At 37.5% G+C, this 18,682-nt stretch overlaps 1 protein-coding gene across 1 annotated transcript; it reads right to left on the bottom strand.

Annotated features, from left to right (window-relative positions):
* Nucleotides 1–13,488: 13,488 nt before the first annotated feature.
* Nucleotides 13,489–18,340, bottom strand: LOC145783441 (uncharacterized). The gene is made up of 4 exons (XM_082595317.1): nt 18,209–18,340; nt 17,777–17,852; nt 17,097–17,273; nt 13,489–15,819 (listed from the first exon to the last, which is right to left on the bottom strand). The coding sequence occupies exons 1-4, from the start codon at nt 18,251–18,253 to the stop codon at nt 15,194–15,196; spliced, it is 924 nt and encodes a 307-aa protein (XP_082451443.1). The 5' UTR covers nt 18,254–18,340; the 3' UTR covers nt 13,489–15,193.
* Nucleotides 18,341–18,682: the final 342 nt, after the last annotated feature.

Raw genomic sequence — 18,682 nt, 5'->3', positions numbered from 1 at the left:
AACAGCTTTCAAGAATAAAGTAATCAAATATAAACGATGATAATTTCTTTGCGTTGGACCATCCTTAGCTTGATTATTCGATTCGTATATATTACAATTCATTGGAACCATTATTGCTTTAACCATTCTGGTTGGAACCATTCTATTTCTTGCTTGCTTGGAACCATTCTATTTGAATAAGGTTAAGATTGTTTATTTGAATAAGTAGTTATTTGAATAAGATTTCAAATTGGTTTTGTAATTGAATCATTGAAATTGTCTAAGTGTTTGAATAAAGAAAATGAATAAAGAAAAAGAAAGTTGCCCGAAATGCAGTAAAAAAGTTACAGTGGATGGAATTGCTTGTGACATTTGTGACTGTTGGTTTCATGCTAAATGTGTGAGCTTGACAAAAAATGCATTGCAAATTTTGTCAAGTCACAGCAGCAGTGCAACTGGTAGCAATGGGGTCATACAATGGTTATGTCCTGGATGCCAGAGAGGTTCAAAAAAGATTATGGATCATATAACCATCATTATGAACATTCAACAGGAGCAGAGACAAAAAATAGAATTGCTAGAATGTGAAGTAGGCTAACCAAGCTATATTCGCTGATAGAAACTGTTGAAGAAAAACCCTGTGAAAAAAACTCTCAAGTTGTTGAATTGCATGATGAAATGCAAAAGCTAAAGCTGGATGTTCAGGAAGATATGGACAAGCAAAGAAGGCAACTCAATGTAGTGGTTTTTGGGGTCGGTGAATCAACATATGAAACTGAATCACAGCGGCATGAGTCTGAAGGAGACAACCTTTCTGCTGCGGTGGAAGAGGTTATCTCACACAAGATTTGTATGGTTAACAACAAAAGGTTGGGGAAAAAAAAGAGGGAGAGACACGTCCAATACTAGTCACACTGCAATCACTGGATGACAAACATAAGTTACTAAAAAATGGATATAAAATCAGTGAATCAAAAAAGTTTCAATTCAATGTGGATCGGACAAAACAAGAGAGGATGCTTTGGAAAAAACTGATACAAGAAAGAAATGCCAAAAGAGATGCTTGCACAAGCGACGAGGAAAAACTATCTTGGAAAATAAGGGGAATGAAAGTGGTAAAAGTAGGAAAATAAAGTTTATGGATAAAACACACTCCATAGTCCTGTACACAAATATGGACACTTTGACAAATAAGAAAGATGAACTCCTTGCTAGAATTATCACCTCCAAAGCTGATATAATTGCTCTGGTAGAAATAAAACCAAAAAATTTTCAATTCTGTCTTACACAACAAGAACTGGAAATACCAGGATTTGATATCTTTTGCAAACTTGATGACACTGGTAGAGGAGTATGCATCTATACACATAAAAGTTTAAAAGCAGCTGAATGGCGAGATCCTTGCTGGCATCTTCCTGATGCATTGTTCATTGAAATAAAAGATAATTTTGGAGTAAATGTAGTGATTGGAATTGTCTATAGAAGTCCAAATAGTAGTGATGCTCACAATCAGAACTTAAACAACTTATTGTATAACCTAGGATCAAAAAACAATGATATTTTACTTGTTGGAGATTGGAATTTTCCTGAGATTGACTGGTCTGTGCCAATCTGTACCAAAGCTGTGACCCACCCAGCCAATTTATTTTTGGAAGCCTCTAGGAATGCATACCTTGATCAACATGTCGAACAACCAACACGGATACGAGTCGGAACTACACCAAGTTTAATTGACCTGGTTATGACAAATCAAATTGGCCTAATTTCAAATGTTACTGTAGGTTCCCCCGGAATGGCCCGATTCGGTGAGTCCGATTCGGTGAGAGCCTTTTTCGGTGAGAGCCTTTTTCGGTGAGAGCCCTATTCGGTGAGTTTTTTTTTTTAAATTATTGCGCGCCGTAGCCTAATTATCATTGCCGTTATAGGGTTAGGGGATAGGGGTTAGGGGATAGGGGATAGGGGTTAGGGGATAGGGGTTAGGGGATAGGGGTTAGGGGATAGGGGTTAGGGGATAGGGGTTAGGGGATAGGGGTTAGGGGATAGGGGTTAGGGGATAGGGGTTAGGGGATAGGGGTTAGGGGATAGGGGTTAGGGGATAGGGGTTAGGGGATAGGGGTTAGGGGTTTGGGGGTTTTTGGGGTTGGGGGTTTTTGGGGTTAGGGGGTATGGGAGTTTTTGGGGTTTGGGGGTTTTTGGGGTTGGGGGTTTGGGGTTGAGGGTTTTTGGGGTTGGGGGTTTGGGGTTGAGGGTTTTTGGGGTTGGGGGTTTTTGGGGTTGGGGGTTTTAGGGGTTTTTGGGGGTTGGGGTTTGCGGTTAGGGGGTTTTGGGGGTTGGGGTTTTTGGGTTTGGGGTTTTTGGGGGTTTGGGGGATTTTGGGGTTTTTTGGGGTTTTTGGTTTGGGGGTTTTGGGGTGTTTTGGGGGTTTGGGGTTTTGGGGGTTTGGGGTTTTTTGGGGGTTTGGGGTTTTTTGGGGGTTTGGGGTTTTTTGGGGGTTTGAGGTTTTTTGGGGGTTTGGGGTTTTTTGGGGGTTTGGGGTTTTTTGGGGGTTTGGGTTTTTGGGTTAGGGGGTTTGGGGTTAAGGGTTTTAATTAGGCTACGGTACCCGATAATTTTCAAAAAAAAATTCAAAAAAATCACCGAATAGGGCTCTCACCGAAAAAGGCTCTCACCGAAAAAGGCTCTCACCGAATCGGACTCACCGAATCGGACTCACCGAATAGTAGCAGACCCAGGTTCCCCAATAGCTAAAAGTGATCATGCCACAATAATGTTTGACTTGCATTTGCAGAAAACCACCACCACAATGTCTAACTGGTTCTACAATTATTCCAAAGGAGACTTTAATGGTTTAAGGGAAAACTTAGAAAAAGTGGACTGGGATCAAATACTGAGTGATACTTTAGACATACCGGTACCAGAGATGTGGGAAAAATTCAAGAATAAAATATTTGAGGCTCGTAACAAATTTGTACCTCATGTCAAGATATCTGAAAAATGACAAAGGCCAAAATGGTACTGCAATCAAGCCCAAACTGCAATACAAGCAAAACATAAGACATATATACAGAAAATGGCTAAAATCAAGAACAAATGAAGATTACAGATTTTACTGCAAAAAGAGAAATGCCTGTACAAAAGTCATACGTAATGCAGTTAAAAATTATGAAAAAACTCTAGCAGCCAATATATCTTGTAATCCCAAAGGTTTCTGGAACTATGTAAAATCTAAAACAAGGTATCAAGAAGGTGTTGCAGACATCGACACTGCTTATGGAAGAACAGATTCTGATGGTCTCAAAGCTGCTGAACTGAATAGTGCCTTTTGTGGTGTATTTGTAAATGAAGCTCAAGGACAATAGGAATGAAAGAGATTTTCCTTCATTCAGCACTAAATCACTCACTCATGAGATGGAAACAATCCATATAACTATTGAGCAAGTAAGAGCTGAACTCAAAGCACTTAATGTTAACAAAGCGATGGGACCTGACGCAGTGCATCCCAGACTGTTAAAGGAAGCTTGGTGTCAAATCACCCATCACTTACAAAAAATATTTAATCAATCATTGAAAACAGGACAACTTCCAGATGAATGGAAACAAGCTAACGTAACAGCCATCTTCAAGGGGGGTGACAGGCATTGTCCATTAAATTACAGACCAATTAGTCTCACTTCAGTAGTTGGTAAAATTCTGGAATCACTTGTGAGAAATCAAATTACACTGCACATGACAAAAAATGGATTTTTCTCTCAACACCAACATGGTTTCATGCTTGGTAGGTCATGTATGACTCAACAAGTTGAAGCACTAGACAACTGGACTGAAATTTTGGGCCAAGGTGGTAATGTAGATGTTGCTTTTATGGACATAAAGAAAGCATTTGACACTGTGCCTCATAAAAGGTTGTTGACAAAGCTTGAGGCATATGGCATAGAAAAGTTTGTACTGCAGTGGATAAAATCTTTTCTCACATCAAGAAAGCAAAGAGTTGTTGTGAATAGACACTACTCAGATTGGAGAAGTGTTAAAAGTGGTGTGCCGCAGGGAAGTGTATTGGGACCAACATTATTTGCATGTTATATTAATGACATGACCGAAAGTGTAAAATGTAATATTAAGTTATTTGCAGACGACACAAAAATATATCAAAAAATAACGAACAGAAGTGACTGTTTAAAACTGCAGAATGATCTTGATGCACTGAATGAGTGGTCCAGAAAATGGAAATTGAAATTCCACCCAGAAAAGTCCTGTATTTTAAGAATGGGAAAAAACCCACCAACATTCAAGTATACCATGATTCAAGACTATACTGACAACTCAAGAAAGGAATTGACATTTGTGAGTGACTACAAGGACCTTGGTGTAGTTATTGATCAGGACTTATCATTCAGAAAACACATAGAAAAAATGGTTTCTAGAGCTAACAGTATGGTAGGACTGATTCGACGTTCTATATCTAATTTTGATACCACAGTATTTGTCACTCTTTTTAATGCATTAATTCGTCCAATTTTGGAATACAATAATTTGATCTGGTTCCCAACATATAAGTACTCTGTAGCTGTAGTAGAAAATGTTCAAAGGCGTGCAACCAAATTGGTTCCTGGATTAAGGCATTTGTCATATTCTGAAAGATTAGAAAAATTAAACTTGCCTACTCTAGCATTCCGACGTCTTCGCCATGATATTATTCAAGTGTATAAATATTTAAATGGTTTTTATGATGTAAATTATACTGTATTATTTCAAATGAATCCAAATACCTATGATACAAGAGGCCATAACTTAAAATTGTATAAGCCACAAACTATGTCAAGGCTGAGAAGCAACTTTTTCACAGTGCGTGTAGTAAATGCCTGGAATAATTTACCACCAACAGTCATAAGTGCACTTAGCTTGAATGCATTCAAGGCAAGGCTTGACAAGCACTGGAGCAGCGATCCATTGAAATTTACCTTGAAATCATCTTATGATGTTATGTATTAAGTGACAGTACTATTGTGTATGTATTTTTCATGTATATATCACCGTATTATTTTCTGGTCCCACTAATATGTCTTCTAAAAGTTTATATATGTTATCAGATGTTATTGACGGTTAGAGTTATTAGTTATTAAACTAGCTGTTAACCTAATTAACAGCAAACGCGTTATGTATATCAGAATTATGAAAAAGCACCTCGGTGCTTACAACATCAAATATTTATTATTATTATTATTATTATTTAATAAATTCAGATAATGTACAAAAACACACCTAGTGACTCTGCAATTGGACAACACCTGCTTAGCAATAAAGACTGTGCATTAAACTTTAGACTTGAAATACTTTCCATTCTTACCAGAGCCATTCTAGCTATATTCCTTCATGGAGCCTTAGAAACATGGTTATTAAAACTATTGATCCAAACTTATGCCGCCAAAAAGAAAGTACCGTAGAGCCTATGCATTGAAACTATCGGTACTTCGTGAGCCTGAAATTACTCCACAAAAATGAGCCAAAATTTTATATTTTTCTTCTTTCCTTCTATCTGTTAATACCTTGCCGCATTAATGTTGAGTTTATTCTGACGACAAGCTACTGGGCAGCAGCTATTTGTGATTGACTGTGATTAGATCAAACATCGAGCAGCTTACTCAGCAATGCATTATCCTGAGAAAAAAGGTCTTCGCCCTCAAAAATGGTGCTTCTGTCAGGCTTGATCGTACCTTTCTTTATTGTGAAAGATCAAAATTATCCCAATTCTAAAATTTTCCCCAACGGCCTTAATATTTCTTCAATTTGGGATAAACCCCAGCCATAAACACAAGCTGACACAACAAGACATGAACTACGGTAGTTCGGCTTATCATGTTCAATGGCCATGGATCATTGGATGAAGTGACTTAAGCTTAAGCTCAGTGAAGCGCGACATGTCAACAAAACTCTTACATCAGAGTTTTCAAATTTTTTTCAAACTTGCAACATTTGCACTGTGGTTATGCCACTATGCGTCAGACTGAAGAGTAGGCTCCCTGTCAGGGAGTTGGAATTGGAAAGCAGTAAATACGGCCTTGCATAATTTAATTAGGCTAACCATTGGTTATATCGAGCTTTTGTAGTATTTTTATTTTTTAAACAGTCAAAAGACATTCATCAGCTTTATACTGTATGTTCCTTCCTTGTATTGAGGGTTGGAATGCGCCATTGTTCTCGACCATAAGCTGTTCGTACTGCACTTTCATAACTTAATTTTGTCCATTTAGACATTATCAAAAGACATTAGACAGACTAAAATGAGTAAGCTCCTAATCAGTTGTGGGCCCCCCTGGCCAAGGGGTGGTTAACACGGCTCTGTACTCAACCACCACTCAAATTATCAACTTAATTATCCTAGAGATTTTAGCAGCTGACAGATCAGCTCCCAGTGAAAATTTTAAGCTGCAGGCAAGGCCTGTGAATAAAAGTCTCCACGAATCCCTCCTTCAATGCTGATTAGGCTACCATGTCCGAGCAAAATGCTTTATTTCTTGTGTCAGCGTATAAGTGGGCTATAGCTTGTACTTTTAATTAATATTGAGAAATTTAATTTGTTTTCACACATCCACGTTTTACGAGAACCCAGTAGACTCTGTGTAAAAAACATGTAGGCTATTCTTTGCATTGATTATTTTTAATGTCTCTAAATAAAATGTTGAAATTCATCTGAGTTACTTAGTTTTATGTGTGTCCTCTTCCAGTTTTGTTTTTTTTTTCGTCTCATAACCAGGATATTGAGATAGGACGGGGATCTGACAAGGCCGATCCTCAGCTTCCAGTCATTAAAATCCAGGGGCTAGTCCTATTCATGTGTGTTTATTATTTTTGATTGTTTGAATCTTCATATTCGAAATGAGAACTTTTGAGACTTTAATCCTGGTACATTCGTATAGCCTACTTTTGAACCACTAATTAACGAAGGCCGGGTTATCGGGACTGGCAGAGTAAAGTTTCCGTTTGAAGTATTGCTGGCTGTAAATTATGCCACCCACCAGGTGCCGCTGAATGGAGAACATTCCTTGAAATACGTTGCTCAAGCTCGCACATCGATATTCAAACCAGCGCGGCTTGATCTTGCAGAAAGTTCATTTCTGACCAACCCTTATTTATGCAAGTGAGGCCTTGACTTTTCATAAGCGACACGAAAGGCAGGTGAATCACTTTAACCTTTCCTGCCTCCAAAAACTCTTGAAGATTCAATGGTAGAACCAAGTTCTTGATACCAAAATATTTTACAAAATAGTCTGTCTGTGACTGACTGTCCCTTAAAACTAGAAGTATGCAAGACTGTCAGAAGCTTTTCAGTCCAAGGTTGAATGCCTGCAGTCAAATTCAGGGTAGACTATTGGGAAGCAGTCTATACTATTGGCCCATGTAATCTATAAAGCATTGACTGCAATCAGGAACTATAATTCACAGTTTTCCGCTGCATGCAAAACTCTAGGTCTAGGCTACTTCTTTTATTTCATCATTCTTTCTTACTTCTTAAGGCCAGCAAAAATGTAGTCGCTATTGTATTTTTAATACAAGCCAAGCAATCAATTTAGATGAAAAAAAGCACAGTAAAAGTATTGCAAACGTAGGTGTTGCTTGGCAGTAGCGCACCCAGAAAAAAAACTTAGGGGGGCTAATTCAGAAATGACGGCCGAGTGATTTGCGACAATAGTGACAGTGACAATAGGCCAACGCCCATCTCTTTGATTAATATTAAAGGCACTCACGGCCCACAACCCACCGGTTGCCAATACATCAGGAGTCGCTCTCTCATTTAGATTAAAAGTTGGCCTAGTAAACCCCATGCATCCTCATCTCTACGTTCACTCTCGCAATCTTCTATAGATCTCGACTTTTTCGTCATGTATAACAAAATAGAATTAACTTTCTGTTTGCAAACACAAATTAAGGCGAAAACAACAACTAGCACGAAAACAGTTTGAAACAAAACACTAATTTTGCAAAAAGTAAATTTGACGTGGACATTTTCCTACGTATAAATCATTTAAAATTAGTTCGTATTTTCAACTAAAGCCCCAGACGTCTTTGTCTCTCTGCTAAAATGTCGTATACAGTTTTATACAGGCCGGGATTTAGGGGAGGCAGAGGGTGCAGGTGCCCCAGGCCATGCTGGGTGCGCTACAGACTGTAGCCTACCCATATGGTTAGTAAAGTTTTCTTCTCATACTGGGCATGTTAAATGTTGACATGTTTTATTTATTAGCAGTGGCGCCGCCAGACCTTCAACATTGGAGGGGCAAAATATTGACAGTGCAAGACAGTAGCATAGTCAAAAATTTTGAAAGGGGGGGTGTTGACAGCCGGCGGGCGAAGCCCGATGGCGTGTTCGCCGAAGGCGACACTTAGCGGCGGGGGGTCTGGGGGGGCCTCCCCCAGAAAATTTTGAAAAATTACTTTCAGTTTGGTGCATTCTGAGAGCATTTTCAACAAAATTGTGGGTATAAATATTTCTGTAAAATGGTGCTGTCCGGTGGCATAGCAAAAGGATAAGATCATGTTTTCTTCGGCATTTTTCGGAAATAAAGCTAAGTCTCTATGATTTCTTGTTGCTAATTTCAGACTGAGATATTTGAATGTTTGGTATTGGCAAAACTCGCTCTTTTAATGCAGTTTCGTTTAAAATTAGGCAAACTTTGTTTTAGAGACATAGGTTGATTGCTTTTTTTGCGAGATTATTACAGTTTTATTATTTATCAATTTTCTCCTTGGTTGATTCAAAAAAGATCTTATTCAGGTAAGTCACTAACTTTTATGCTCTGAAGTCAACCCAAAGTTTAGAAAATGTAACGTCATAGAGGTCATACATCTTGATGAGTGTCAAACAAAAAGCTTTGAGACAATGAAGTTACATTAGGCTATTTCTGATATATTCAAGTTTTGTATTACGAATCGCTGTTTAGATGTTAATCTAGATCGAACAAGCGATCTCAGCAGTTGCAGATGGCTTGCATCCTTGCACAGTTTGACGAGAAATTACATCATAGGCTAAAACTTTTCTTGTAAACAATGTATTAACATCCGTAAATTCAATTTGAAACCCCCGAACCCTCCTCCCTTGGCTACGCCACTGGTGCAAGACATGCAAGACAGGGTATATTATTTAATTTTTCTTGTTTTCTACCAGGGCTGGAAAAAATGTTTAGCTTCCAGGGAATCTGTTTTTTAGAGAAAAAAGTTCCCGCGTCTTACAATCACGACAATGAGAACCTTATATTTTACTGATCTCCTGAGCTGACGTAAACCTTAAAAGTCATGTCGACATATTCTTGATGCCCCTTATCGAAAATTGTGCTTTGTATTACCTCTTTGAAGGAGGATTACGACTATGAACAAAAGAATAAATTTTAAACTTCATGTTGAATTGAAAAGACATGACGTAATGTCTTCCAACCTTAGTTATATATTTTTTCATTACGTAACGTCTTGTAGGAATAAATTGAAAATCAGTATGATCACTCAAAATGAAAGCAATGGGAGTACGAATCCTCACTAAACCAATCAATCAATGGTCTTGTTGCACTGAAGATGACAACCTTATATTTTACTGATCTCCGGAGCTGACGTAAACCTTAAGGTATAGATCTGTTGACTCAATGCAAATCCTTTGAAGGTTGGGGGGGGGCTGCCAATTCAACTTTTTTGTATCAACAGTTGTATCTCTAAAACCACTGAGGCTGCGACTACGAGATTTCTTGACTTTTCCTAACTTTTATTCACCTCTATTGAGCTGAAATTTTGAGCAAATAAAGGTTATAAATTGAAAGATATAAGGCATTTCTCAGCACATCCTCTGAAATATTTCATATTCTATTGTAAAACATTTTCCCATCAGCTGGATAAAAGTAATTAATTTGGCCCATGTCTCGTTAATCCTAACTGTTTCACAGCGTGAAGGGCATTGGCTGTATGTAAAATAATGTAAAAAAAATTAATCACAACATTACAATGCACGTTCTTCATTACTCTACCAAAAAATAATGTGTAAACTCACGCTACAAATTACACTCATAAGTGACCTCAACATTTCAACGTATATGAGCAGTTCTAAAATTCACATAATAGTTTTAATTTTCGGATATGCTCAGCGTGAATAATTTTACAAAGTGAATCCCAAATTTTGAAACCGTGCCAAAATAACAGAGATATCACTCCTAAAGTATAAGAAGAATTGACAGCCCCCCCCCCCCCCCCCCAAACTGAGCAAGACTCCAGGAGCCCAACCTTCTAAGGCATAAAAGTCATGTCGACTTATTCTTGATGCCCCCCTTATCGAAAATTGTTCTTTGTAGTACCGCTTTGAAGGTGGATTACGACTATGAACAAAAGAATAAATTTTAAACTTCAATTTGTATTGAAAATACATGACGTAATGTCTTCCAACTTTATCACATTTTTTTTATTACGTAATATTTACCACCACCAAACCACTTTTGACAATCGAATTTGTTAAGTTTTTATTCGGTAAAATGTTTAGATGATGTCACGTCATTACGCCGATTTGAGATATAATTTCATTTATGACGTCGTATGGATGACAAACTTTTACAAGTTTTACACTCTGCTGAGATTAAAGAAGAAACATAAATGATAAATATTGGAGAAATTGAGTCTCCTTTACAACTAAAGAATCGAACAACTCAAAACTGCTGAAACAAAACGTTTTGTTTAAGTGAAAGGATCACTGCAAGCAACCAATGCCAAAATGCGCGCGGAAGAAGTCATGGGAGTGTGAGGTATCAAAAATTTAACAGGTTGTTATTTTTCTACATCAATGTGATGTTAGTTAAAACTTTAAAAAGTCTATATCTTTGCCTCTGTAGAAAATATTTTTATCTACTGTACAATTTAGTCATCAAGGTTTTCCATACTTTTTTAAAGAGAGAGCTTTTACTTCCCCCCTTGCAACTTGAGTTGACTTACTTGAGGTTGGGATCCAAATATTAAAATAAATATATCAATATGTATTAATAAAAAATAAAAAAAGATGATGCCCAAAACATTGGGGAGGCAGCTGCCCCGCCTGCCCCCCCCCCCCCCCCCTGCCGGCGCCACTGCTTATTAGCCTATTGAAGGTGACATTTAAAAAACAGAGTTAAAGTTTCAAGAAATGCAGCATTACGTAACAGGTTTGCAGACATTGCAACACATAGCTCGTTTGCAGGCACGAACGGCCAGCTATTCCCACAGCAGCAGCAACAAAATTATTTGCACATTGGTTGATGGTATGTTGACATTTAGTTTGCAAAAAGCGCGTGCAAAGTCTAATATACACATTGTAGAGACAGCTAATGGCTTCCTTGTCATTTACATTCATTCCATGGAGTGCAGATACTGACCAATCAGAATAACTGAAAATCTTAATAGATTTTCATTTGGAGTCAACAGATGCATAGCTGTCTGAAATTCTGATGCGTAAATTTGGTGAAAAGGCAATTTATACTCAAGTTTTGTTCCAGAAAAATGGGTAAGTTAAAGCCACCCTCAGAGAGAAGTAGTTAGTCGCCAATTCGCATTTTCTGGTACCGGTAACAGTTTTTAAAAAAAAGCATAAATTTCGATGAAAGGAAACTTTATTTTGACCTAATTTACAAAGCCTGTCCACACAAATCGAGTAAATAAAACCAGACGTTGGTGACTGTTCAAATAACCTCATCACGTCATTTTCTTCAACCTCTTTCTAGGGGCGGATTGGCGAACTAAATCCGCTGAGTAATCGAAAACATATGGTCAGGTCTTCACCCCTTATTACTGACACTATCATCTGCTGCCCAATGTTTCAGTATTACCTGCCTCCAGCAGCGTAGCCAGGAATTTTAAAAGGGGGGGGGTTGACGACCGAGCGGTGGGAGGTCTGGGGGGTCTCCCCCAGAAAATTTAAAAAAATTACTTTGAATTTGGTGCATTCAGAGAGCATTTTCAACAAAAATGTGGGTATGAATATTCTTGTAAAATAGCGCTGTCCGGTGGCACTGCAAAAGGATAAGATCATGTTTTCTTCGGCATTTTTCAGAAACAAAGCTAAGCCTCTTTGTTTTCTTGTTGCTAATTCCTGGCTGAGATGTTTGAATGTTTGGTATTGGCAAAACTCGCTCTTTTAATGCAATTTTGTTTAAATTTAGGCATTTTTTTTTTTTGACTGAAAGTATCATTCTAAATATCGTGACGTCACACGCGTGCCAAAGGAGGGGGTTGTAACCCCCCCCCCCCCCCCCCTTGACTACGCCACTCCCCATAAACATTGGTTCGTAAAAACACGAGAAATACACGTGTATTACACCAGTTTCCTCAGAATTTCACGTGTTTTTCACGACCAATGTTTATAGGGCTGCCTGCCTCCTTTTATCGCAATTCAAATTAGTGTAATTCGCTTAATTAATTTGTAACATTTTTGTCAATCCCATCGGAAATCCTAAATTTTGCATGGTAGTTCGCCTAATTCGTCACCTCTCACATCACCGATGAATGTTTCGTTCTGCTAATTGATCATTGGCATATTTTCGAGCGTCTATTGTGATATACAGCATTATTGACTACTCCAGCCTGAATATGTGTCACACGCGTGAGATCGCAAACAATGTAAGCGATCTGAAACAGTGATTATTTTTATCGGATTAAGTAGTTCATAAAAAAACGTTGCTACAACAATGAAAAGGATGAAGCTTGTAACGAATTGCCCAACGTATGGTTGCACTCTTTGCGTTTCATTTTGGGATATTTTATTTCAACAATATTTTCATTTCCGAAATTATTACCGTATGAAGTGTTCCATATTAAGCTTTTTAAATTACCAAGTTTAACTTGTTACCGGCCGAAAATAGCCAGAACTCCTTTACAAACATAAATACGACCAATTTAGCAGCCGCTGTGCACCTTTGCCGAACTGGAAGCTTCAAACTGCAGGCCGCTTTAAATAATGACACATAGGACATACGTCATTCTGTCACCGGATGACGACTTTTGTTTCAAAGTTACTTTTAAAGCCGAGTTAATTTTAGTTGCAAAATTTTCAGTGTTTGTTTTGGGTGAGTGAGCAATACAATAGCTTGATACCTTCGCTTCGCATACCTTGATACCTTCGCTTCGCATACCTTGATACCTTTCCAAAAATCTTTTCTAAAAAGCGGTTAAAAACTAGTCAACCTGTGCCAGCTGGGATGTTTGAAAGAAAAATAATTTCTATTCAAAATAAGTTTTTCTGTGAAGTTTCATTTTTGTATCAAAATAAAAGCAACGTTATTTCCTTCAGGTTCAATTACTTCCACGCTGTCGCAATAAATCTTATAACACAAGGCAGGAAGAAAATAATCATAGTAAAAAGAGGATAGATTTGCTGGCAAGGTGCCAATAACTTATCCCGTTTGTTTTAAAAGCTTAATTACATGACCAATTGACTACATATATATACTTTTTTCAATTTCAGCCCTTAACCTTTTGACTATGTAAAACACTTAACTTAGCCAATCACACAAAGAATGAATTTTCATGTACTGTATTTGAACTCCGATTTCCATCTTCTTTCATTGACATATCTAGGCACTTAAGGATGAAATGAAGTCTGGTACAACTTACCAAGTATCATGGTAATTTTAATGAAAACAGAACGTAAACGTTCCTATGGCGCATTTTTTTGCAAATGGCAAACAGGACAGTGAATCTCAACACAAGTTACAGCAAATCAGTCTTATTTAACATTAAACAACGTCTGCAGACGTTCGTTCAATGCTAAAAAAAACTGATTTTCCGACTGGAAGTGACAAAATGTTAGCAAAACAACCTCGTTTTAGTCAAAACCAGCTTGAAATAACCAGAGCAAATAAAAGGGTTCAAAGCGAGTGAAAGCAAAGTTCACAGAAAGTGAGGGCTAACGTATTTTGTGCACACCCAACGTAATTGGACGTTGGGTAAACATTTCAATCGCTGACGAGACCAGAAGGCCTTTATCAGGGCCACAAATTCACAACACCCAGGTTTAAAAATTCGATGCAACACAAAAGAGATTGTCCACAGCAACCAAGTGCGCTTGACAAGCAATAAGTCAGTGATTTACACTGTCAGTGGAAATTTGGTGTATTTGATGGTGAATTAATTTTTGGTGAAGTATTACAAATCCTTACGTCGAAGCTTTTGTTTTCAACGAAACGCGACAAAAATAGTCGTTGCTACTTGCTAATATGTAATAATGACCACAATAAAAAGAACTTGTTAAATGAATTTCTTTGTGAATTTAATTTAACTGCATAGAGACATTTAAAATTCATCCAGTACGGAAAAGCTTCTTGTACGTACTAGGTAGCGCTAAACCAGTTTCGAGTGCTTTGTAAAGCAACAAATAACCTAACACAGAGGCGTACCCAGCCCTGAAAGTAACACAGCCATTGAATACAGTGCTTCCACGCAATCGAGTAAATCCAGCGCGAGAAACGGAATTGCAGCAAAGCGAACATAACATCCTCAACAGCCAAAAATCGCTATTTGATACCAAGCAGTGCTGGCTCAAGTGTGACCGAGATGTATTTTTGTTGCAGTATAAATTGGAAGCTTGTTTCCACGTGCGGACAAATTGTTGAGTCCTAATTACAACGACATGCGCGGTTTAGATCTCCATGTCAAATTGGTGATCGTCGTCCTTGTTGTTATCTAGAACAAGAATATTTTGACCTGTTTCGTTTTACATGGCATGCTCAAATTGTGTATCAATTCTATTGTAAACACGTGAAGCACAGGGAACCAATGAAAAAAAAGTTATAAGCATTTTCCATGACGTATTTATGCAAACATGCAGCACTAATATACAGTACTTTTTTTGATGACTGGCAGTTTGTAGCATGCTACAAAATTTCGTGAAAAAATCACACAAAGTTTGAAATAGCATTGCCGTATGGCAGGTTAACGGTCTCAAGATGTGTCAGCACAAACTGCGTGTTGACGGCAGCAAATGCATCTCAAGAACGTGTACAGACATTCGGAGGCAAAGAAAAATGAGATGAAATTAATGCCAAAGCATATTCAAACAACAACATTAGCAAACTAAACAAAATTACCTTGAGTAATAACTTAAAATAGCATGCAGCACATCTTTTTTGTTAATTCTACAGTTAAGAGAGAGAAATAAAGCACATACAAAAGCACGTTGGTGTTGCTGTTATTGAGCAATGTGAACACTAAATTGAGAGTGTGTTCATTGGATTAAGTTGGCATTGGTGTCGTAAGACTTCCCTGCCTGGTTTCCAAAATTATACTGCCCATACGCCGGTGTGTAGCTCATGTACGCTGGATTATTATGAGGTGGGAATGGTAAAAAGTTGTTACAGCTGTAAGTCTTGTAGAGGTTTTCAAGCGAGTCGCACAAATTTTCCTGCCAGGCTGCTTTAGCGCGACCTCGTTCTTTGCTTCGGTAGGTCGAAAGTTCCGATTGACCCGCAAAAAGTTCGTTTTTCCGGTGCGGGTCGGCGAAAGATGCCGATTTCGTTGGCTGCGTTACAGACTGAGGATCACTTTGATGGGATTTAGTTTCACGCCATAAGCTCAGCTGACTGCTCGGATATGCCCTTCCGCTGGACACCAACGGCACAGCGCTGTTAGGCTCAGTGTGATGTCCTTCTTCATCACCCAGATTGCGTGATGAAACTCGCATTTCATTATATTGGTTTCCCATCCATCTTTGGATTCTATCACCTTCTTGGCACTTCGCTTCGTCAGCTGTCTTTTCCTGATAGGAGCTACGTTGTCTAAACTGCTGCAAAGGGCTTTTCAGGCTCATGCATGGGTCGTATCCAGACGCGGAGTTAATCAGATAAGCTCTACCTGCACATGCAATTATACAAACTGTACCAGATTACTACATCACAGATCAAGTCACTTCTAACATGCAATTCAAAGGTTAGAAAATTAGTTTACACCAATAATAGACTAATCGGAGAAGCAAATAGTGTGTAAAATCCACGCATTAGAAACACCTCTCAAAATCTCAATGTAATCTAACTTCTGTTGCACTGGAATAAAATTAAGAAATTTTACAACAGATAGCATATCATGCCATATAGTGATAAGTCTAAATTCAATGACTTCATTGTTATGTACATTTGACTTAATAGAATCGTTGTGTCAGTTTCAAAAGTGTTGAGAAAATACGAGAAAGTGTGTCCACCACCTCCAGTCCTCCACAGCTCACACATAACAATTAATTGCATTCGTCGAGCTTTGCTTTATTATCAATGAACTGTAACTGTCAGATACTGAGCAAGATATTTCCTTTTTTCTGATGTTGGATTTTATGGTGATATAGTGAGACTGGTGGCGTGATGTCACGCTTGACTAAGTAAATATAATATCTATTGATTCAAGAACGAAAACATCAGATCGGCAATCCACTTTTTAAGAGATCTTGCTCTGGCACGCAATGCAACTCTGCCATAAAAGTTACGCTAAAATTAAGTTGTTTTTTTTTAACAGATAAAACGCAAACTTTTATAATTAGCTTATGATTTTGTAATGAAGTCATATTAATAGACTTACACATTAGTGGTAATGTAGTAATCACAATCTATTTTCTAAAACGTAGAGTGACTACAGGAAGTTACTGCAGATGGGTGTAGTATTTTATTTACTGTGACGCAATGCATGCGTTATTTTTCTACAATATTTAGACATGCCGTAGTATGCAATAAGGTTAAATTGCTAGCACGCTAATTACATTAAAGATGTGATGGAATACTTTTACATGCAACATTACACAAAATTAAGCATGTCAAACATGTGTTATGTTCACACAAACAAAAGTTGTTTCACTGCCTTTGAAAAGAAATAATTGCAATGCATAAATAGAAGCATGTAGTTTTTTATGTTCTGATTTAATTTGGAAAAATCAAGGTTAGCACCTTGAGAAAATACAAATAGCTCTGTCACTGCAGCAACAGCCTGACAAAGCCATCATTCATTGCTGCAGAGATCTCATCTATGCAAATATTTACTCAAGTGAACTTGGTCCATCTTAAACAACATTGAACACAATAAAAATTTGCTTAATCAGCAATAATGACAAATCTTTAAAGGTCTATTAACTAGGTAAAATGCCATTATACCTCCGTTCTCTTTGCCGCTAGGTTCCTCTTCCTCAACTATTTTGGTGCAAATGTTTCTAAGAGACTTGTCTGGGCTTGTTACACCAGGTATGTCAGGCAAGTTTATGGGTGGTGTGTTGGCCATAGGAGATGATCGACATTTCAAAAGAAAAGAACGGTCATAAATAATCCGGGTACCTAAAAACGATTGATATTTTCATAGTGTGTTAACAATCTTGCGCATGTTGTTCATAATCGTTTCACGAAGTACAAATATGCATGATATATATACTACTGTTTTTCATGAAAGCAAAAGAGTAGCTCACGAAAGAGTGAAAAAAATATATGTACATTGTACATAACCATTCTTAAAGGGATTAAAATGTGCAAAAATAGTTGGTTGCAAGTAAGATGTGTAGTGTATCTCACATACATCATTACATGTACAATTGTACATTGTACATATATCTGTAGCAAGTATGTCTACAAGTGCTAAGCATGCAAGACTGGCATGTTTTCAAAGCACATATCTCTGATCTCAGCAAAATTAATCATGGTTTCTGAACTACAATCCTTGCATGATGAGATTTACGTGAATATATTGTATGCAAACAACTGATTTTGCATACAGTTACCCGAAAATAAATTTTGCTTGAAACAATATTACGTAGCTTAACTACATAACAGCGTTGGATGCCTACCCCCAGGAGTTGTGGAGAAGAATGTACCACCCGGAGTTGTGCCATATCCATGAGGTAACTCAGATAAGTGATTAAGCTGAAAGAAAAAACAAAGTTACATGTAATACAGTAGGCTATATAATATATATGAAAGTAGCCACTAGCCACCACAATTACACTACAAAAAAAATCAAACAATCTTAACAATAACCACACTTTTATAAAAACTACCAAGATTGCTATCACACAAACGTTTTGTAACCAAACTTGATACCATCCTTCAAACAAAAATGTGTTAAAAAAATTGAATATTGCAGAAAAATAACTTAAAATTGTGTAAAAAAAACTATGAAAAAATTATTTATTTGCAAGGCACAACAATTTTTAAGCCGTGAATAATTAAACACCACCAGTCCTGGCAGTTCACCGCATATCTAAACCAAGAAATCTTACAAGAACTCGGCGAACTGGAATTCCTTGAGGAGTGGACTGACTCATTGTAAGGTTAGGGAAGAGCAACCAAGTACCAGCTGAGTTGAATCACTTATGTATTTGTGCAAAATTTGATAGTATATCATTAGGTGCCTGTTATTCAAATTCAACATTAAACTACAAGTATTTCAATTGTAGCAGTGCAATGTTCCAGCAAATTGTCAAAAAGCATAATTTTGACTTTACTTAAAATTGAAAAATGATAATTATATATCGTAGTTAAATGAGTAGGCTATAAAGGAAAATCATAAAAATAAACATATATAATCTTTGGATGGAGATGCAGATGATACATTGAGAAACAAGGAATTACATGAATAAAGTCGTGCATTAAGATATTCAATGTGAGGTTACAAGATAAAAAGTAACAACAAATCAAGTGGATGTTGGAGCTAAGCTTGCCAGTAAGAGAAGCTTCACATGATTGCACGACTG

This window comes from Aplidium turbinatum, chromosome 14 (genome assembly GCF_918807975.1).
Source record: "Aplidium turbinatum chromosome 14, kaAplTurb1.1, whole genome shotgun sequence".
Taxonomy (NCBI): Eukaryota; Metazoa; Chordata; class Ascidiacea; order Aplousobranchia; family Polyclinidae; genus Aplidium; species Aplidium turbinatum.
This window is presented reverse-complemented; position numbering and strand designations above follow the sequence as displayed.

Excerpts from the sequence above, each read along its gene's own strand:
- LOC145783441 (XM_082595317.1), bottom strand. The coding sequence starts at position 18,253 with ATGAGTCAGTCCACTCCTCAAGGAATTCCAGTTCGCCGAGTTCTT. Across the intron at positions 17,853-18,208 it reads TTCCAGTTCGCCGAGTTCTT|CTTAATCACTTATCTGAGTT; the intron begins GTAAGATTTCTT and ends TTTTTCTTTCAG. Across the intron at positions 15,820-17,096 it reads TAGCGGCAAAGAGAACGGAG|GTAGAGCTTATCTGATTAAC; the intron begins GTATAATGGCAT and ends TTGCATGTGCAG.